The following is a 23,107-nucleotide window of genomic DNA, read 5'->3' on the forward strand; positions in this document are numbered from 1 at the left end:
GTAATCTCCAATAATTTTTTTCTGCCCTACACCTTACTCTCACTCACTCACTCACTCACACAGAAATCTCACAGAAGGTCACCTGGCTACAACTGGGGGTACCAACTTTTCATTGTCAGACTCCTATGTCTGCAACAACAGTATGATGAACAGAAAAGTTTCATCTAACAAAAATGGAAGGAAAGAAAGAAAGAGAAAGGGAAAAAATGAAATGGAAGGAAAGGAAAGACATGGAAAGAAGGAACATAAACCTAAGAGGAGTCATGTTGGATCAGGCCAGTGGACTATCCAGTCCAAAATCCCCTCATACAATGCCCAAAAAGCACCAGAATGTCCACCAGTGGGGCCAGAGCACTAGAAGCCCTCCCACTGTTGTTCCCCTGCCCTCAGCACCTAGAATACAGACAGAGCATCACTTGCAGGGAAAGAAAGAAAGAAGGGGGTGGCCAAAGAAAAAAAAAAGCCTTCCTCACCATCAGATGACCCCAACCAGCAAATATTCTGCCCAGGGATCATTAGGTAAAAAAAAAAAAAAAAAAAAACAGCTACTGGAATGCCCACTCCCTGCCCCTCCCAGCTGGAAAAAAAACACACACCCTTCTTTGCCGCCCAGGCCTCCCAGGGAAATCTCCCCAAAAGAACAACTGCAAGGCACATGAAAGCTCATACCCTGAAGAACATTTCATGGGTTTAAAGTGCCAATGGATGCCAGCTTTTCTCTCAAACACTGGGAGTGGGGGAGAAGGAAGGAGAGGCAGCTCAGCTCCTCTCTGCACAACACAGAGATGGGGCAGGGCTAGCTTTGCTGGGGGCGGGGCTAGCTTTGGCTTTTCTTGTGACCCAGTAGTTAGGCTTCCGTGGCCTGGTACCAGGTCATGGCCCTGCAAATTGGAAACACTGGTGTATGACATTCAAGTGAGTGTGTGAATTTATATTTCATACTACTTGATGACATAAACATATGTGCAATTTCCCTATTAAAGTCACGTATAGTTTGTACCACAACACAAAATGGAACACTACTAAATGCAAACTTTATTTTTCAGGCTCCAGTGATATGTAATCTAGATAAATTCTGACTCAGCCTGATTAGGTAAGGACAGGTGGCAATCCATGCAAAAAATTACAGATTTATTCAAGGTTAACTGCATTTTAAAATGTGTGATGTAAGGAAAAGCTTCTTGAAAAGAATTCCAAAGGACTGTATTTATATTATGTATCCTTATGACAGCAAATTCCAATGAACACCACATATGGTGAGCACCCGTGGGGCAGTCGCAAGGTCAAGGGGCAGGGCAGCATATTGATGAGTATTGCCACACTGAAAGCAAAGCTATTTCATAGATTTGGGGTGTATAGGGTGTATGGTGATGTGAAATAGTCATCCTTGAGTTCAATAATAGCAATTCAATCATTAGGTTGGATAACCCAAGGACCTCAGACAGAGTAGTCATGTGAAATTTTGGGACAACTAGGAATGTATTAAAGCCCCTTAAATCCCACACTGGGCATCTTCCAACATCCTTCTTGTTAATCAGAAAATAACAAGAATTTTAAAAATTATTAACCTCAACAAGTGGAACAGGCTCAATAAACCCTCTATTGAGGAGCTGCAGCACCTCCCGTTGCAATTCAGAATGCAATGTGGGTAGTAGTAAGACAAATGAACAACAAACTGGTGGAACACAGAAATACAAGGAATAACCCCATTCAACAATATGAAACATCTTCTGTAATGGAGATAATGGGATAGACAACTGGTCTAGTCAGGACTGGGACTTCCCCTTGCCTGAGGCTTCACAATGATACACAAGGCCATGCTTGGCAAACAGCTCTCCTTGATGCTTTTTGCCCTGAGGCTACTGGGCAAAGGAAAAATGCAGGAAAGATTCTGAACAGGAGGGTTGGTATCGATAGGGCTATGAAGGCTGTGATGCTGCGGGAAGTAGTGGGTTTTAAAGAACTAGGCAAGAGGACTGATTATGCCAAGGGATCATGCTGTAATCTTGTTTTTCCCCACATGTTGTCCAAGAAGTCATCTTTGGGTACTGAAAAAGCCCCTGCCTTCTAAAGGCAACTCCTTCACCCCTTGCTTTGGTGTTACTGGGAAGTGCCAGTCACCTTAGCCAGAAGTGCTGGTGGAGCATTAAACCAACTAAACACGGGGTCTTGTTATTGTCAGGTTTGGATCCCCTGTGAACAGCATCAAGGGCAGGAGGTGTCAGGGTCAAAGGCTGAGTTCCAGAACTGGAGTTAACTCTGATGGAGGTGAGAAGCTGTGCTGTTCCTATTGCATTGGTGGGCCGGGCACATACTGCAGAGGGGGAGGTCCCCAGTAGTGTGGAACTGGGGACTCACAAAGAAGATCTGTGACACTGTTTTACTGGATAGGCCTCAGTAGCAGGAGAGGGTGGGGGAGGAACTTCAATGACCTCATCATCCAAGGATGGAGGAGAAGCACAACAATCCTGGAGTTGAAGAAGGAGTTCAGGGACATTGACTAAGTGTTGGTTCTGGTCTTGACAGCTGTGGATGGACTGAGAAAGAATGAGAAGCCTTATGCTTAGATGTCTTTTGTGGAAGTAGTTCTGAGAAACTTTGTGAAACCAACAATTTCCTTGGAGTCAAGAAAGGGCCTAGTTCCAATATCAAACCTGAGGGCACTGACACCAAAGAGGGAGTACAGGCTGTATGCTCTGGTTCCGACTTCTGGAAAGAGGTCTGTTCTTTGCCCAGAGCTGCCAAGGCTTTGTCCCATAGGAAAGCCTTCAGTCTCAAGACTTGATCTAGATGGACCTTTGGGGTAAACTGCTTACATATTGGGCAAGCAGAAACATTGTGGGACATTCTGAGTGTCATTTTGAGACCACACTCAAAGCATTTCTTTAAAAAAGACATTTTGAAGACAAAAGGCAATTTTAAAAATTTAAACAGAGCTTAGAAAAATAGACATCAGAACTGAAGAACTAAATTTTAGGTTGAAGGATACTGAACAGGAAAATGATTTAAACTTTGAAAGTATATTGAAGAAATAGAAGATTTTACTGACAAAATCTGAGGTAGCTAACACTAGAGAGTAAAGTGTCATGGTGAAGGCAGGACTGAGAGATGGAGCGCTTTCCCCATCTCCATCAATTGCTGGTTTGGGCAGGAATCTCCAGCTTCAGGGGAGGGGGACAGCTCCACATCTTCTAAAAAGACTTAGAGAGCTTTAAAACATATCTCTGCGGCAGGCCTGGTCAAGTGTGGTCCCATGGGGGACTACACAGAAGACACAAAGATCAACTGCTACTTATTATAGGGAAGGCTGAACAGGGCTCAATACTGACAGTGTAGTTCCTTCCAAAAACATACTTAATTACAGGTAGTATTCCCAAATCTGTAAACCTGCAATTCAAATAAAGCATGTGAGAGCATGCAAATCAACTTACTTGTTCGCCTACAGGACCTTTATCTCCTGTGCTTCCAGGAGGTCCAGGCAAACCCTGAAAACACAAACCCAAGAGAAAGAAAAGCTGTTTTAATTTCCTTCATAAGCAAAAATTCTATTCCTTGGCTGTTAAATCAAAAACATTACTCTCAAAATCTCTTCAGAACCATGCAAGCTGTTTCCCCCCAATATATTATTTAAATGTGAGTCTCTGTGTTTGTGCATCTCCACACACTAAAAAGAATAAACCTGGCAAACTAATGGCAATTGATCACTATTCTTTGGACAGTGTTAATTCAGGATGATTGGGGTGCCAGAGACAGAACCAATGCAGTTAGGTATTTCTCAGTTTGGTATGCTATTTGTGTTATACTCCTCTTTGGGAAAGTATGAAATACAGGGTTGCAACATAAATTTCCACTGTTAATACACTTTTCACTTTTAAGCTGTGGCAATGGTAAATGTTCTCTAATAAATGTTCTGGTGAAACAGTTACATAAATGCTACACAGGGAATTTTGATTGTGTGCAAACAGAAGATTTTCTGGGACTTGGAAATCCTATTATAGGACGGTCCAGAAAACAATGTTCTCAAGTAATATGCAGGTCACAGGTTTTCATATTGCTTCACATTGTATTTTGGAGAAGCTAAACTAGCTCTCATAAGCATATGCAGCACTACTGTGACAGGTATGTACGACTTACAACTGTTAATAAGAGCCCATAGGATTATGCACATACTCATTAATATAATCCTTCTGTCAATTTCAGAGCAGCTTTCAATTAGTTTTCAGTTTTCAAGTATTCATCTACACATTCATGTAGCCATTCAAAATCAAAAACCATACTCTTCCACACAGCAATGCTTCTGCCATTCCATAGCATGATCTTGTTATTTGCTTGCTTTGCTATGTTTCTTAATGGAATATTTCAGTAAATGCCATTAGCAATTGTTTTGTTTGCTCCACTAATGTTTTCTCAGCTTTTGATGTCTTTCTTTTGTTCAAAATTGTTAATGTTGCTACTTTTTCCTTTTTACACCCATCAGCTTTTTTTTTTGTGGTGCAATCTTTCATTTCTGTAATTATTTCTTAATCTGTAATTAAGGAATGTTATCTCTGAACAGAACCATACCATGTTACACTATCTAAAAAACCAAACACAGAGCACCAAGGAGGTAGAAAGTAGATAGAAACATGCTAATTTATTATGGCCATAATCTATCCAAATAGTTTATTATGCTGGGATGGTTCAAGTAAAGAATTAGAACAAGCAGACCAGATAAAAATGTGATTCATGCTTTTTACAGACAAACAATCAAAACTGAGACAAGCATCTCAGGAAAAGCAGTCAGAATTAAGAATAGCAGCATAATTCAGGAAGGGCTTGAAGGAATTCTGAGTTGGATCTTCAGCACCACCAGTGGATCAAAACCTATGGAGCAAGACTTTTCTGTCTCCCCTCTCCTGCTGCAGCCACCTGAAATTCTGCTCCTGCATGTCAAGAGACATTCAGAAAGAGCATGGAAGGCAAGGGTGGGAGTCTGCAGTGAGGAGAAAAATTGGCAGAACCTTCCCTGCCTTCATCAACCAAGCACCTTTGCTGGAGTAACTGTTATTTTGCTAGGGGAATGTCACCTTAGGACAGTTAGTCTCAAGACTAAATGCATAGTCATTTGAATCAGACAGGATACAGGTCAGAGCTTCAACTTCAATTTATTTATTTATTAAAATGTCCTGTCATTCCCTCTGCCATCAGAGATTGAAAGTGGTTTATGTATCTATTAGTTAACTTACTTACTTATTAGCAGACCACTAAACAATGCAAAAACCAAAAAAAATTAACCCAATAGCCCTAATTAATACCTTGTTCCCCGCCTAAATAATCATAAAACAAAAACGTCAGCCTCCACCTAAAATTCTAAAGTGGGCATTTTCCTCCTACAAGATTATTCCAGAGGATCCCATATAAATAGCATCACAATCAGACTGCAGTCAAACTAATCAATTTAAGAGTGGGGAAAGCCAGAAGAAAACTCAGTCTGGATCTAAGCTGGCTAGAAATTCATACTGGAGAAGGTTTATCTTTTAGGTTTATTGATCTCAGACAGAAATTCATACTGGAGAAGGTGATCTTTTAGGTTTATTGATCTCAGACAGCTGCTTCTCCTGAGTTATCCAAGGATATGGGTGTTATCAACAACCAGATGGTACCTAACTCAAAACTCTGGACGATCTTATTTAAAGAACTAACATACAGATTAAACACTAGCAAATGGACTGATTCATGAAGAGCGTTACAGGGTAAGCCTAGGGTAAATTATGTAGATTTGCCAAGACAAGGGGCGGGGGGGGGGGGGAGAACACTTCAGCTTAGTGCCTTTATTATCAATCCTGGTCCCAAGGTTTCTCATCAACATAGGTTGTGATCACACACACAAAATAATGAACTTTCAATCCACTTTCCCAGTTCACACACTAATGTCCAGTTGGAAAGTGCATTGAAAGTGTATTGAATGTGCATTATTAGAGTGTTTGATTGCAGCCATACAGTGGCCCAGTGTGTTAAAAGAGATACATTTTCTTTGTCCATCTATAAATGGATCTCATCTATCACAGCATCTAATGCTGTCTTTGTCTCAAAGCCAGGTTTGAAGCCAGAGAAGTGATTAGGCAAGACACAGGACCAAAGACAAAAGACAAAGAAAGGATTTCTACTCTGACTACTCAGATTAACTGAAATACATCCAGGAATAGAACACCTTTAAGACCAACAAAGTTTTATTCAGGGTGTAGGCTTTCATGTGCATGCACACTTCAGATACAAAAATGTGAATGCAAATGGAGGGTTACACCCAGAATAAAACTTGGTTGATCTTAGAGGTGCCACTGGACTCCAACTTTGTTCTATTACTTCAGACTAACATGGCTATCCACCTGGATCAACATCCAGGAATGTTATGCAACCAGATTGAATGAGATTACAAATAAAAGAACAGTATCTCCTCTCCTTTATTCCTGTTTAATCAAATCAATAATGCTGCATCTTACTTTCCTAACCTACATTCCTGCCCTTTACTTTTTCCCCCTTTCTCTCTTTTCTTTTTTGCTAATAGGACACATTACGGAAGAGGGAAGGGGGTGGGCAAAATGAGGCTTTCTTTGCTTTGTTAACTTTTTGTGTGTAAACAATAAAAATATTAATTTAAAAAATGAACAATTTATTCATGGGCAGGCCAAAAATATCATGATATATTTTAACACAAGAATAGCTTATTCATAAAAGTTCAAATTTAAAACAATAATATTCTAAAGTAGGTGATAAAACAATGAGCATAAAAGGTAAATAATGCACTTATCATGTTTGCCTCTTCATGCTAAGAATTTCCCAGTGTATTTTTAAATGACTTTTCCACTTTTTAGCAAGTTCATCAAATAAATATAATAGATCATGCCTCTGTTAATGTAGAAAGTAACAGGAAGGGGGCAGCAGATTTCCAAACTAAACACACACACACATACACAAAAAGAACATACACCAGGTCAAGGATGTAATGTTAATCAATATTATGTGAGCTGCTCTGCAAAACATGACCATTTATCACACGTAGTTTTTTTATCCCTAATTTTTTATTAGTTCACCCTTTAAAATGGAAATTATCTTTTCATATATTTCTCTATGAAAAACTTTGATTTCATGTGTTGTATCCTACATAAGATTACCTGGATTCCCTTGTTGAACCAGACCAAAGTCCAGCTCATTCAGCATTTGGTGTCTGTATGACCTGCCACATGGAGAGTTAGCTATCCCGGAAGATACTTGCAGCAAATATGGCCATTTTCACTGTATATTTGGAACTGGAATTCACTTTTGTCTTAGTGTTTTTCACTTTGCACTCACTTACAATAATAATAATAATAATAATAATTTTTTAATTTATATCCCGCCCTCCCCGCCGAAGCAGGCTCAGGGCGGCTCACATAACAGAAATACAGCATTAAAGTAGTAAAATAATAAAACAAATAGTATCCCAATTTACAATTATTACTCAGTTAAGCATTAAAACATCAATAAAACAAAATTTAAAACTGCAGATTAATTTGGTGCTACGAATATAACAGCTTTGCATAGTGATGGTATAATAATTCCACATTAAAATGCCAGCTGGAAGAGGATGGTCTTACAGGCCCGGCGGAACTGGTTAAGGTCCCACAAGGCCCGCACCTCTTCTGGTAGCTGGTTCCACCAGCGGGGATCTGTAGCCGAGAAGGCCCTCTCTCTTGTTGTTTTCAATTTGACCTCCTTCGGCTCAGGGATTGTCAGCAGGTTTTGCGAGCTAGATCGAAGCACTCTCTGGGAAACAAATGGGGAGAGACGGTCCCTATGGTAGACAGGTCCTCGGCCATATAGGGCTTTAAAGGTAGTAACCAGCACCTTGTAACAAATCTGGTACACAATTGGCAGCCAGTGCAGTTCCCGCAGCCTAGGCTGTATTTGCTCCCACTTAGGGAGCCCCATTAACAGTCTGGCCACTGCATTCTGCACTAGCTGCGGTTTCCGGGTTCACCACAGGGGCAGCCCCATGCAGAGGGCATTACAGTAGTCTAACCTCGAGGTGACCATTGCATGGATCACTGTTGCCAGGTCATCGTGCTCCAGGAAGGGAGCCAACTGCCTCGCCTGTCTCAGATGAAAAAAGGCGGATTTAGCAGTGGCTGCTATCTGGGCCTCCATTGACAAGGAAGGCTCCAGTAGCACCCCCAGGCTCTTGACCCTGCGCACTGTTTTCAGTGGCGCACCATCAAAGACTGGTAGGGGAATTTTCCTTTCTAGACTGCCATGGCCCAGGCACAGGACCTCTGTCTTCGCTGGATTCAGCTTCAACCCACTCAGCCTGAGCCAGCTTGCCATGGCTTGCAGCGCCGTCCAGATTTTCTGGGACGTCACCAGGCCAGTTGTCCATCAGTAGATAGAGCTGGGTGTCATCAGCGTATTGATGGCAACCCAGCCCATACCTCCGGGCAATCTGGGCAAGAAGGTGCATTTGGATGTTAAACAACATCGGGGAGAGCACCGCCCCCTGAGGCACCCCACAATTAAGTGGGTATCTCTGGGACAGCTCTCCCCAAATCACCACTCTTTGTCCCTGATCATCCAGGAAAGAGGAAAGCCATTGTAAGTCCAGCCCCTGAATCCCTGCGTCGGCAAGATGGCAGGTCAGTAACCGGTGGTTGACCGTATCGAACGCAGCCGATAGGTCTAACAACAGTACTGCCGAACTGCCTCGATCCAGGTGCCGCTGGAGATCATCCATGAGGGCGACGAGTACTGTCTCCGTCCCATGGCCCGGGCGGAAGTCGGACTGGTATGGATCTAAGATGGAAGTGTAATCCAGGAAACTCTGCAGTTATAGCGCCACTGTCCTCTCAATTTTTTTACCCCAAAAGGGTAAATTTGAGACCAGCCGATAATGTGCCAATTTGGTCGGGTCTGATGTAATCTTTTTTAGGAGGGGGCGGACCACCGCCTCTTTAAGAGGCATTGGAAAAAGACCCTCCAAGAAGGATCTATTTACGATGTCCCGTATAGGACACCTAAGCTCCCTCTGGCAAGCTTTAATTAGCCAGGAGGGGCATGGATCCAAATCGCAAGTTGTAGGGCGTACAGTAGAAAGAATTCTGTCAACTTCCTCCAGGCTGAGTGTGTCGAGGCGATCCAAGATTGAACTAGAAGACAGGCACGGAGCCTCGAGTTCACTTACTGTATCCAATATGGCGGGGAGGTCCCAGCGGAGCGACATGACCTTGTCTGCAAAAAATTTCACAAAAGCCTCACAGCCTATCTCTAATTCCTTAGCATTTGGCCTGCCTTGCAGCACTGTTGTCAGGTTTTGAACCGTCCTAAACAATTGCGCCAAGCGCAAATTTGCAGACGCAATCTTAGCTGCAAAGTAAGTCTTCTTTGTGGCTTTGACTGCCATCTCATAGGACCTCATAAACTCTATAAGATGTTCTAGTTGCTTCATCCCGAGTACGCCGCCATTGCCTCTCTAACCGTCTAAGTCCTCGTTTCAGCTGTTGTAGCTCCGGGGTGTACCACCGGGTGAAGAAGGCACCAAAGTGCAATCTCATCAATGACTCTGGAGAGCCAGCCATGCCAGGAATCAATCAGATCATCGAGAGAATTGCCAGGGGGCTAGGGATCCCGTAGAGCCATTTGGAACCGCTCTGGATCCATCAGGCTCCGTGGGTGACCCAAAATAGGCTCGCCACCCAAATGGGTTTGGGGTGGAGTATCCACACAAGCCTTAAGAACAAAGTGGTCCGACCACGGCACTGCCTCAGCAGTTGCATCAACCACCATAATCCTGGCCACAAAGATCAAATCTAACAAGTGCCCCGCCTGGTGAGTGGGCGATGTCACAAATTGGAAGAGTCCCAGTGTCGCCATGGATGACACCAGGTCCAGTGCCTAACTAGAGGCCGTGTCATCGGCATGGACATTGAAGTCACCCAGGATCACAAGCCTCGGGTACTCCAATGCTCAGCCTGTTGTGGCCTTGATCAGGGCTGGTAAGATGCTGGCTGGTGTGTTAGGCGGATGGTACACCAGCCAAATCGCCAACCCCTCCCCAACGTCCCATGCCAGACCGGCACATTCAATACCATCGATCTCCGGAGCCAGGAGAGCCCTAAAGGAGTAAGCCTCTCATATGAATAGAGCCACCCCTCCCCCCCACCCGCTAGTCCATGATTGGTGAAAGAATGAGTAGCCCTGGGAACCGTTTAGGAGAGGGCCACTGTGTCTCGCACCCAGGTCTCAGTCATGCATGCCAGGTCCACATCCTGTTTGAGTAAAAACTCTTGAAGGACAGTGGTCTTATTATTTATGGACCTGGCATTGCATAACACCAATGATGGAGGCGAGTCATTCAACCTGGCCCTACTACCTGTCACCATCGGGATGGGACACAGACTGGAAGGTGGTCGAGCACTACCTGGTCTCAGTCTCCTTCCCTTATATCGTTGTCTGTTCCCACCGTCATACCTCCCCCTCCCCAGGAATACTGAAATCTTCAGGCCAGTCATCTCCCACTGACTTCTACTTCAGCCGAAGTCAATGCAGAAGCACAGCCACACCCTACAGTATATTATCTCCCCAATCCACTCTACTCTTACCAGCCAATTCCCTTAACTTATCAAGCTGCCAATCTAAATTAACCAACCCAATTTAAGCCCCAACCCATAGTCTCCCTTATAAATTGATTGGCTAAAATACTTAATTTATCTGTAATGGTATTATTAATTATAAAAACCCCAACCCCAACAATAACACACCCTTAATTAATTTGCCAAAAATATATATATCTATCTGAAAGCAATCAATCCAAATAAATCTCTATAAGTTAGTTAAATAAAACAATCCATCAGTTGGCAGTTTAACAGTCAATAAAAAGCTAGTAGTTCGTAGGTACTTGGAGGCAGTTGTTATAGTAGAAGCCACTTGTTGGGAAGGGCGAGATAGAAGTCATAAAATAAATAAATAAATAAAGTGCTGTTGTGCTTCTATATAGCAATTGTATAAAGTTCTCCTCACTGTTTCTCAGGTGTAAGCGTGGGATGAGATGGAATAAAGTGCGATAGAGTGCAATGAAGTGCAATAAGATGTAATAAAGTGCTGTGAAGTGCAGTGCAAGGCTGGGTGCGGTGGTCGTGTTGCGGGGAACAGAGCAAGATGCAGAGTGAGCGGAGGCTTCCGTCTGGCGATCTCCCCGCCGAGCCTGGCAGGCCCGGGGGGGGCAGAGACCCCCCTTGTGTCTCCCCGCCACGCAACAGGACTCCAAGCTCCATTTGTGGGTCGTCCAGCGTCCAGAACGGCCATCGTCGTAGCCCTCCGCTCCACTCATGGGCTCGTCTGCGCCCAGAGCGTTGTTTCCAAGGCCCTTCTTGCCGAGTCAAAGACACTGCGGCTGCAGCAAGTACCACCGCCAACTCTCCACTCCCCGGCGGACGGCCTTGTCCGAGCCTAACATCCCGCTCGTCACCCAGGCCACTTCACTCACCACTCAGCCCCAACCAGACACCAGATTGCAGCCTTGGTAGTCTTCTGCGTCCACGCCAGGCCCCACTCGCCGAAACGGTAGGCAGCTATAACTTTCACTCTTCACTCTCACGCTCTTCACTTTCACTCCTCGCCTCTCCTTAATAAAATCACTATGTCCGTTATTAAAACATAGAAGCAATTATTCAGGCTATGCAGGCGTATGTAAGCATAGTTTCTCATAGTTTCTCAGGAGCTCTGGCACCCGAGCTCCTGCTGCGTCACCATATAACCGTTTGAAAATAATGAATAATAATAATAATAATGAAAATAATTTACCATACTGGAGCTCATTCTCCTTCCTTTTCAATAATACATTTCAAACAAAATATTATTTTAAAAAACTAAAAAAGAAGAGATTAGAATCTCAGACTGCCTTACAATCTCCTTTCCTTTCTCTTCCCTACAACAGAAAGCAGGTCTTTCAAGAACTGTGACTGATCCAAAATTACTCAGCAGGTACATGTGGAGGAGTGGGAATCAAACCTGGTTCTTCCAGATTAGAGTCCATGCATTTAACCCCTACACCAAACTAAATAAAAATATAGTCCAGTTAAACGTTTCATGGGTTATATTTCCACAAATGATACATGATTCTCTGGTAGGCTCTGAGTAAACCCATTTAATTGTGTTTATGTATAGTTCCAAGATTATTTCTCCTGAGGGCTTTCCTTTTATACTGCACAGCAATTGTAGACACCCTCAGATTGACTAGTAGACCAGTAGGAGGGAAGGAGCTATCTAATTCAGAGGTGTAAAACTCATTTGTTAAGAGGGCTGTATCTGATATATTGTTGTTTTGTTGGGTGGGCCATGTATACCACAAAATGTAATGCCAAGTACTGGAGATATAAACTTTATAAATGATACAGGAAAACCCAATTAAAAATATTTTTTACTCAAAATACAAACAAAAGCAATTGATTCCTAGGCATGAAACCAACTGATTCATTGGGGCATCCACAAAACCCCCAATAAATGTATTTAATCATATACATCTAGGATTTTTCCAAGGGATACCATAAAGGTGAGGGGTATCATGATCTGAGGCCTGGTGTAGCCTAGAGGACAGGGAGAAGCCTGACTAGAAGTAGATGCAGAGGCCTAAATCTCCCAGGATTCCTTCTGTCCCTCTGATTAGATGGCAGAATTTTGGAGGGAAAACTAGCCAAGATGGAGTGGAACCTGGAAGGAAAGCATAAAACGCCTGGCTGGAAAGGAAGTTTGTTCTCTCTAGAGAGGCTGCAGACAGAGGAGGAGTGCTCTCTGGAACAGCTGCAGCAGGAGGGTTCCCTCACTCAAGGAGGGTGAGTCTTCAGTATTAGAGGAAGGAAAATGTATAGATAGTTGCATTAGAGCTGTTTGTTTATTTGCACCAACATTTATTGTTCCTTATTTCATTGTTGTACTAATATTTTACTACCCAGTTATTCTAGAGCACTTATATTAAACTTCTTGTTTTTAAACTGCCTGGGTCTCTTCGGTCATAGTTAAAAGGCACTTGCTAATAAGGAAGACACAAGCCCTCCCAGACAGATCCTTATCAGAGTGGTGACAGCCAGTAGGAGGCCCTTCCTGGTCCCCTGCTGTGTGATGGGCAGGTATTTTACAATTCCATACAAATTACTTAATTACTTTGTGTGTGTGTGTGTGTGTATACTTTTCCAGAACCACCCATACACCCAGCACCTCAACAGCCAAGCACACCTATAATCTGTCTCTTGCTCTTTGTTTCCTCTCTTCCTCTGTCTTATATCTGAGGATTAGAAATGGGCATGAACTGGTTGACAAATTAAAGTTCATCATGAATTTTGGCCAGTTTGTGGTTTGCGAAGCAATGTTCACAAACTAAAGAACCTCCACAAATTTCCCCAAATTTTGGTGCAGCTTGTAGCAGTTTGCGGCACTTCATGAAAAGCAGAAATAAGGAGTTTAACCCTGCTTTCTGCTCTTCATGAAAAACAGCTAAACTGTTTCAGCTAAGCTGAAACTCCTGATATCTGCTCTTCGCAAAAAAGCCACAGGGAGCAGAAAGCAGGGCTTTAAACGGCTCATAAACTGATATGAACCAGGTCAGTTTGAGAGCCAACATCAATCAGCCTTGTAGTCAGGATCTCCCATGTTGGGAGGCATGAGAAAAAGTCGGGGGGCACATAGCGACCCCCCCTTCCTCTGGGTTCCTGCATCCTTCCAAGCCCTGCAAAGAGCCACCAGAGTTATTAGCCCTCACTTTTAAAGATCTCCAGTTGGCACTAACTCAGCAACTACCCAGAAGGCATTCAGCAGGAGCTCAGAAGGGCTCTCCTCACTATATAGCAATGTGCTGAAGTCCCTTCCCACTGCCCAAAAGCCCAAGATGATCTTGTTGCCATGCTGGAGGCCAAGCTGCAGTGCCAGCCAGGACTTGCCAGTGCCTGTTGCCCTCAGGATTACCACAAGAGGCAGCTGCCGCACCACCACCACAGCGAGCTTTGGCCTGGAGAAAGCCACGCAGACGAGCAGGGCCTCTCTGTGCTGCTAATCTGGGAAGAGGCAGAGTGCTGCTTCCTCCTGAGGGGCAGTGGAAAGGTCCCCAGCTGGAAGTCATGGGCAGAGCCCCAATAGGCCCCCCATGCCTGGCTACAGACCTGGCCAACATCTCAATTTGTATGGCTGAACCATGAACTGAATTAAAAACTGCAATTTGTGCCAATCCTCACTGAGGATCCCAAGGAGGCACACCAGACTTCCCCCCCTCCACCAGCCCCTCCCCACCAACAATCTTGTGAGGTGGTCGAGGCTGGGTGACTGGCGCTGGGTGACCCAGATGACAAGGTCTTGCCTGAGGAGGAGGTGGAGTTGAACCTGCCTCTCTCAGATCCTTCCACCCCCCAGTTCTCATTCCTCCTGCATTTCTCACAGAAACAACCAGGCAGAGGGGAAGGCCTGCTCAAGAGGCTGTTTCCAAAAACTCCAAGGAGTGCCTTTTGTCCTCCCAACACCCTTCATAGGCTGAAAACAGGTGGGTGGGAAAAGACAGATCATTGTTCTTTCCCCACCCCAACACTTTCTGCTGCCAGCTCTGCAGCTGTTCAGACACATGGCTGCGACAGCAGTGCACCTTTTCCCCTTTATTTCTCCACTTGTTTCCGAGACCAGGACATCTTTTCCCTCAAAATGGCATGAACAAGACAGCCCAGTTGCCTCCCAATTCACACACTGGTGGTCCTCCTCCTCTTCTGCTGGCCCTATCCTTTCATCAGCGAACCATCATGCTCTTGCCAACGCCCTTCATGGTCACCATTTTGTTCAGTGGTGGTAGTGCCAGCTCCTCAGCTTTCCATGTGGTGTCTTCATCAATCCTCACTGAACAGAGGAGGCAGAAGGGGGAAAACCCATCATGCCTCCACTTTCTTTGCCTTCACTACCATTCCTCACACACTATTTTACCTTAGCCTCATAATCCTGCCCCCAGCCATTTCCTTTCTATTTCTTGACAGCCTCAACCATGCACACTTCACTGTGCGCACCTTCTTACTCACTTGCGCCCCCCTCCCAGAGCAGTCTTCTGCCTTCTCTCCCTGGTTCCAGCCCCCAGGCTGTATGTTTAACACTCCGGGTCTAATTCCTTCCTTAGTAGTCATTTGTTTGCAATGAAATGACCAGTTTAACTTTCTCACTTATTGGGGGAAAGAAATAAGGTTCTGTATGTTTTACCCCTTTCAGGGAGGAAGCAGCATAGGGAAAGGGGCACAATTTTGAAAACAGAAACAGTTGACAAAGAAGGGATAGAACAGGTTCTCCTTCAGGTGCTCCTCTACTCAAATCTGAATCTACTGACACCTACATATCACTATAAAAGAAGACACAGAAACATTCACAGATATACATTATAGACTTCTGTATACTGTATGTACTTCTGACCTCATAAGCAGCTACTGCCTGAACAGGACAACTCTGTACTGTAATATGAAGTTGTTTTAATCTTGATGCAATCATGTCAGATATAAAATAATGAAAGTGAGCACATAGTATGTTCTGCCCACCATAGCATTATATTTTCTGCATAATATGAAGAACTTACTATTGCTCCTTGATCACCTCTTTCTCCAGGGTTACCAGCTTTGCCCTGGTTAAATAAAATTGCCAGCGTTAAACATACTCCAAAGAAACATCTGATTAAACTTTCTATCCCATAAATTGAAGCTGAAAGCACATTACTTCTCTGGTACATACAATTAGTCCAGGAATGCCTTTTTTCCCTTGGTCACCACTTTCTCCCTGAGAAAAAGAAAGGACACAGAACACACATTTGGTCAGGACCCTAAATTCTCCTTCAATCCTACACCACTATCCTTTTAAAAAATCACGTATACAGACAGATATGCAGAGCATCCTGGTTATTTATTTGTTTTATTTTGAGATCTGTACAATGTTTCCTTACAAAACTCTTAAAGCAGCTGTCACAAGATAAAAATGTCTTACAAAAATACACAATAAAACGCATGACAATTAAACATAGATTAGCTCCAGAACAAATGGGGACAGGATTAAAGTAGTACGCTGAACTAAAAATTTTGGTATCTCAACAGAACAGTGTTTATCTTTGGTTCCCTTTGTAATGGCATCAGGAGTGCAGTTTCTGAAGAGCAGGGGAGACTAAATTCTCACTTACTTTAATACCCTGAGTCCCTTGCTCTCCTGGAGGACCATCTGGGCCTCTTGGTCCCTGCAAATTAAACAGATCTAGTATTTAGAAAAGCCATTAAAGCACAGTTGTAAACATGTATGTGTCTTAGAACAATGGTCTCCCTTGGTTGTCAGCATTTCCAGCTATGCTACTCACAACAAATCTATGTGAAAACTTTCAAAGAGTCATATGATTTATTACAAGTAATTACCAGGATGCAATCCCCTGCATAGGTGAGGATAAGCTTCAGTGAAATCATGGATCTTGCTCCTGAGTAAATATGCCTATGACCTGCTGAAGTATGATTATTTGTGTTGTCTCTAATTGAAAGCAAACCATTGTTCAGATAGGTTGCCAGGCTCCAAGTGGGGCATGGAGATCTGCTTTTACAACTGATCTCCAGCTGGCAGAGATCAGCTCCCCTGGAGAAAATGGCTGCTTTGAAGGGTGGACTCTATGGCATTGTACCATGCTGAGAGGCCCTTCCCCATCCCCTCCCCAAACCCCTCCCTCTCCCAGATCTACCCCCAAAGTCTCCAGACCTAGCAACCCTAGTTCAGAATGAACACTTGGGCTGATAACAGATGGGTGGTTTGAGCCACCCTGGGGACGGGAGCCAGGCAGATCAAAAAAGCACATACACATGTGCACATTTGCCTGCCATCCCCGTCCCATACACAGCCTGTCTGGGGCTGGATTGAAGCTGCCTCAGAAAGGCACAACTTATAAAGTGGTGCCTAAATTCAGAGGCGGCTCTGAGGTGCTTCCCCGGCCGTCTGGACAGCTTGGAAGTCCATGGGGAGCAGCCGAGAGGCACACAAGTGCTCTGGAAGCTCCTCCAGAGTGCATGCAGCCCGTTCCTGTTACGGGGGCAGACTGCATACTGTCTGGAGGCTTCTGGCCGCTCCTTTTCTGGCCGGTTTACTTCTGGGGTGGCATGATGCCACACTGACCTGGCCATCTGTGGTCAGCCTTTTTCTATACTATACTGAATTACAAGTGGTGGATCAAAGTTTTAAAAGCAGCTTGAGAAAGCACCCTGAATTTAGCACTAGATTTGCCAGAGCTATCTCTACCACTCTTTTGCTCTGTCCTCAGTCACCATGAAGTCAAAATAAAAAGTGGAAACCCTTCCCCCACCACACACACATACTTCTGTCACTTCCTGATTGGGATTGTTCTTTAATTTACTACCAATTTATACTTCTAAATTTCATATGTGTGTCAAAGAGTGTGCAGAGGGGTTTTTGCTGCCCCAGGCAGCCGCCCCACTCGTGCCCCCGTCCCTGCCCTTTATAAGAGGGGGTGTCTCAACAGAACAGTGTTTCCCCTGGCAGAAACAGCCAATCTGCCTCCCCCCTCCAATTTAAAGACCTCCGCTGATCAGCTGATTGGTGGGGGTCTTTAAATGGTGGCGAGGGGGTAGTGTGGTGTGGCCTTGTCCTTGCCCTCGGGCTGCCTTTCCTGCAAGGGAGGCAGCCCGGGAGCAAAGCTGAGCTGCCTCTTTCCTCCACCTGAGTCTCGGGCAGGGGAAAGAGTTGGCGCGGGGCCTTGTCCTTGCTCTCGGGCTGTCTTCCCTGCAGGGATGGCAGCCTGGAAGTGAGGCCAAGCCACCTCTTTCCTCCGCCTGAGTCTTGTGCAGGGGAAAGAGACAGAGCTGCACTGGCTGGCATGTGAGAAGGTGGCACCTAGTGGCACCCTGTAGGCCATGTGGCGCCCTAGACAGCTGCCTACATGGCCTACTCCTATGTACTGGGCCAGAGAGTGTGCTTTTATATGCAAACCAAGTTACAAATTATGCGTATTCTGTTGTTAAAGCAATAAAAAGTATTTAGGTTTTGATAAAATAATACTGAATGTATTTCAAACCTCTCTCCCTTTTTTTCTAGAAGAAAAACGGTTATTTTCCCCATGGCTTCAGCATTTTTGGAAATTTTACACCTCTAGTATGACATGAAGCTGCAGTGATAAAAGGCCAAATGGAATTTTCATGTATCCTCATGTCATCTGATTCTGCTGAGTCTGAAAACAGTGGGACACAACCAGACCATCTTAAAGCAAGTGGCACTGCACAGCATCACAGATCAGGCAGCCAACAGTGCATTATGACTCCCCCACTGCTTCAGAGAGAAAGGCCAGGACACACTGCCAGACTTTCTAATCTGAGATCCTCACTCCACAAATTAGAACAACAAGAATCCAATAGGTATCAGAACCACATTTTATGTAGCAGCCACAACTGACATGAACAGGGCTGCTGAGATTGGGAGACTGGGAGCACCAAATTCAGAGGGTCCTATTCAGCTGGAGGGCCTCTGAAGCCAGCATCCTGATGCATCCTGCTGAATGCCTTTCCAATGATTATCCTTTTGATGACTGTAGCCACTAGGGGCACAGGGAAGTCTGAACACATTTAAAAGGCATTCAGACCATCAGACTTGCCGTTCTGCAAGACAGAAGCCAACTTGCCTAACAGATCATGCTAAGGCCATCTACCTTTCAGTGTCCTGTCTTCATTTATTTTCAACACTTGGTCTCAGCTTCTTCTCATCCCTACCCTGAATGGCAACAGAATGTACTTAGTAGTAGTAGTAAAGTAGCAAACTGTTAATATTATGAACAGAAGGGCAGAGTTAGTATTTTCCCATGTCCTAACAAAGTAGGATGGGGAAGGCAATGGCAAACCACCCCATAAAAAGTCTGCTGTGAAAACCTTGTGAAAGCAACGTCACCCCAGAGTTGAAAATGACTGGTGCTTGCATAGGGGACTACCTTTACCTTTTTAACAAAGTAGGAAAAGGATGCTTCTCCCTCCTTTAACTTTTACACGCATGGTGATGGAACATTAATCTGTTGTATTGGTTACACATGGGGAAAAGAAGTTACTATTTCCAGTTCAGGCACTGGATTGTTACTGTTACTATTGTGTTGGTAGAAGATCTAACAGCCCTTTGTAAAGGCTACTTTGCTATATGACAAATTACAATCTTTCTAATGTCATTAAAATTAGATTTATAACAAATGATATGCTCAGCCTTTCTCCCCAGTAGGGACCCAAACCTACTTTGTTCTCTTGATTTCCATTTTATCCTCACAACAATTCTGTGAGGAAAGTTTGGCTGAGAATGTGCCAATCTTCCTTGTTGGGTTGGGGATCTGAGTATCAGAGGCACATGACAAGTTGCTTAAAAGCTCTCTTGCTATATGTCAGGGGTGGCCAAATTTGCTTAACTTAAGAGTCACGTTTGAAAAAACATCAGACGTTTGAGAGCTGCAAGACATGGACATCAGATGTTTGAGAGCCACAAGACAGGAAGGAAGGCAAATAGATAGGGAGGAGGGAGGGAGGGGTGGAAAGAAAACAACTCTAACTTTAAATGCATTCTTCAAGCTGCCAGCTGGCTTGGCTTGGAAAAGTGATTTAAGGAGACAAATTCCTTCTCTAAGCTGGCCAACGGGGCGGTGGGGGGTTTGAGAGTCACACAGTATATGTGAAAGAGCCACATGTGGCTCCTGAGCCACAGTTTGGCCACCCCTGCTATATGTGGTCTATCATGAAGATAAGCTGGTTTGAAGTGTTATGATTACTTTCATTATTAGCACTGCGACTCCCATAAGCATTCTGGGATTGGTGGCCAATTTCCAAACATGTAGCATTATTTTCTGATGAGTTATTCCTGACTCTGTTTCTACTGCAAATAGCATAGGGGGGGGGGCTCTCACCTTGCTCAGCACCATTCTCATAACTTTCATTATTGCCTCCTCCCACAGTCATCCTGAAGCTGTTGGCCAATTTCTAGTCACCAGGCTTTATTCTTTGATGAATTATGCCTGCCATAAACAGACAGATGGATGGCCAGACTGACTGTTTTATTAATATAAATTTCTGGTAACAGCACACAGAGTGATTTGTTTCATTATGACATCAGGTTTGGAGAAGGGTCATATATTGGGGGTGGGGGGCATGTAGAATCTTTGTCCAGTTGCCCATGGTGGCTCTTGGCATCCTTGTACATGAATGAACTATATAGAACAAATATTTTCTGAAATGTCAAGTACTGTGTTATTTCTAAAGGGAAAAAAAGAATTGTCTTTCATTGTAATAGAAGCAGTTTTGAGCGAAAATGTGAAATGTACCAAACGAGAAACAAAAAAAAAAAACTGTGCAGAAAAATGAAACGTGGGTGGGAAGAAAACGCAAAAGAGATAAATGGATGTTCACATTCACTTGGAAAGGCAGTGTCAAACTTTGTTGTGAGTTTACAGAGAAGGGTCACCTGAAGGACAGACACAATCCACCATTATCACTGTGTAGGAACATTGCTCAGAGTGAGCAGAGCCAAAGTGGCTCTCATTTATGCAACCAAGTTCCACAAGATAGCATCATGCTGCATCTGAAGTGCCTAAGAAGTGCCTTAAATATAGCACTAGACAAGAAACACACTAAAATGTAGAAAAAGAGCTTGAATCCAAAGATAAATATTTCATTTACAAAAGACCAAGGAATGTATATCCAGAATGTACTGTTGTGCATCCCTATAAAAGCATAGTAGTATTTCTATAAATAGCACACAGTGACTCTCTGTTGGCACTGCTGAACTGGATCAAAGAGATCACTGTCCACTGCAGCTATTGCATGATGAACATTATTTGGCTGTGGTCCCTCGTACTGGGCTATGTATTGTATGATTCCATATAAAAAACACAGCTAAAGCTTCAGCACAGCCAAGCCATAGCTACTGTCTTCCCCACCTCTGCCTTGGAATGTATTCAGCTTTGTTGCAAAAAAAAAAAAGGAAAAGGACAGTGAACATTTAAGCAACAGACAGCAATTTTATAGCACTTTGGAGTCTTCCTGGAAGGCTCCACATATCTGCAATCCTTACATAAAACTTGAAGGATTGTAAATATTATCCTCACAATATAGATGGGGCACTGAAGGGACTGAGACATAGGGATTGTGAGATGGTAAATTTGTGGCTATGGTGGATCTTGGTTACCCCACAGTTTGCACAAGCATTTAGGACTAATTAACTGTAAGATATTAACAGTCCAGTTACCTGCAAAGGCAAATAACCTTGCAATTTTCTCTCTAATTTGCTGGCGCTTGAGGAAAGTCATGTGGTCCTTAAAGGCAGGCACACCATTCTTGAATACAAGCTTACATTAGAGTAACAAGTCTCTGGATGCAAACCTCTGTTTTTCATACATTATTCCCACATTTGACAGCATATTGCAAAAATGTTAGTCAGACTTAATCTGCCATACTATGTCCATTACAATTTAAAATGGAAATCAATACATTGCAAGGGCCTTAGTAGCATACAACAAAGATGGTCAGAGGTCTGGAAAACATTACGTGAGGAAAAGTTGAAGGAATTGGATATCTTTGGCATACAGAAAAGAAAACTGAGGAAGGAACATGATGACCATATTCAAGTACCTGAAGAGCTGCCACATGCAGGAGGACAATGACTTTTTCTCTGTTGCTTCAGTTAGAGTCTATATCTAATGGACTTAATTTGCAATAAGGAAAGTTACAACTGAACATTAGGAGAAGCTTCCCAACAATAAGAACAGTTCAACAATGGAGCTAATCACTTAAGAGTACTGTTACTCTCCCTTGTGGAAGGTTTTCAGGATGCTGAACAGCCATTATAAATTTGGATTTTGTATTGAGCAGGGATTAGACAAGATGGTCAACAAATCCCCTTTCAACTCATTCAAATTTCTAGTGTTTTCAAAAGTTTTGCATAATTGCATGAGTCCAGTTCACTAGCGCATGCTCATAACGAGGCTAGTTAGAGAGAAATAGCAACAGTATCATCTATCTATCTATCTATCTATCTATCTATCTATCTATCTATCTATCTATCTATCTATCTATCTGTCTGTCTGTCTGTCTGTCTGTCTGTCTGTCTGTCTGTCTGTCTGTCTGTCTGTCTGTCTGTCTGTCTGTCTGTCTGTCTGTCTGTCTGTCTGTCTATCTATCTATCTATCTATCTATCTATCTATCTATCTATCTATCTATCTATCTATCCATCCATCTATCCATCTACCTATCTACCTATCTACCTACCTACCTACCTACCTTTTCTATCATCTATCTAGCTAGCTACCATCTGTCTGTCCCATATCTCCATCTGAGATAAAGGGAGTCCAATAATTATTACTGAGTCACTACTGTGAGAAAGTGACCCTGAAACTTTTGAAGAAGAACCTACAGTTTTAAAAAGTGAAGTGAAAGTTGCATTGAGAGCAATTGGGAGAAACAAATCACCAGGAGTAGATGGGATTTCAGTATTCCAAGCAACAGAAACAAAATTCATCAAAATCTTAGCAAGAATATGCCAATAAATATGGAGAACAAAACAATGGCCCATATTCTGGAAATGCTCAATTTACATTCCAATTCTGAAAAAAGAGACACCAGAGACTTCAGTAACTTTTTGACTATCACATTAATTTCTCATGACTAAAGTCATGCTCAAAATTTTAAAACAAAGATTTGTTACCAAATACGGAATGTGAAATGTCAGATGTTCGAGCTGGATACAGAACAGGAAGAGGCACTAGAGATCATACTGCAAATTTACAGTGGTTATTGGAACATATAAAAGAATTTCAGAAGAAAATAAGCTTGTTTAATAGATTGCAGCAAAGCTTTTGATTGTGTAGATCATGAAAAGCTATGGTTGGTTTAAAAAGAAATGGGTATGCCACAATATCTAATTGCTTTGATGCAGAACCTGATGTGGAACCTTGGCAAGATGCTACTGTCAGGACAGAATATGGAAAAACAGAATGGTTTCCAGTTGGCAAAGGTGTTAGACAAGGATGTATTTTTATCTCCCTATCTTTTCAATCTAGATGCAGAACATATCATAAAGAAGGAAGGAAAGGACCCCT

At 43.4% G+C, this 23,107-nt stretch overlaps 1 protein-coding gene across 1 annotated transcript in view; it reads right to left on the reverse strand.

Moving 5' to 3' along the window:
* The window catches only part of COL24A1 (collagen type XXIV alpha 1 chain), a 282,681-nt gene that overhangs the window by 82,547 nt on the left and 177,027 nt on the right, over nucleotides 1-23,107 (reverse strand). Inside the window, exons 29-32 of the mRNA XM_060232149.1 lie at nucleotides 16,184-16,237; nucleotides 15,745-15,789; nucleotides 15,593-15,637; nucleotides 3,432-3,485 (exon numbers count right to left, since the gene is read on the reverse strand). Of these exons, the coding sequence (XP_060088132.1) occupies nucleotides 3,432-3,485; nucleotides 15,593-15,637; nucleotides 15,745-15,789; nucleotides 16,184-16,237 (198 nt within the window). The remainder of the gene's footprint in view (nucleotides 1-3,431; nucleotides 3,486-15,592; nucleotides 15,638-15,744; nucleotides 15,790-16,183; nucleotides 16,238-23,107) is intronic.

Source organism: Heteronotia binoei, chromosome 2 (genome assembly GCF_032191835.1).
Source record: "Heteronotia binoei isolate CCM8104 ecotype False Entrance Well chromosome 2, APGP_CSIRO_Hbin_v1, whole genome shotgun sequence".
Lineage (NCBI taxonomy): Eukaryota > Metazoa > Chordata > Lepidosauria > Squamata > Gekkonidae > Heteronotia > Heteronotia binoei.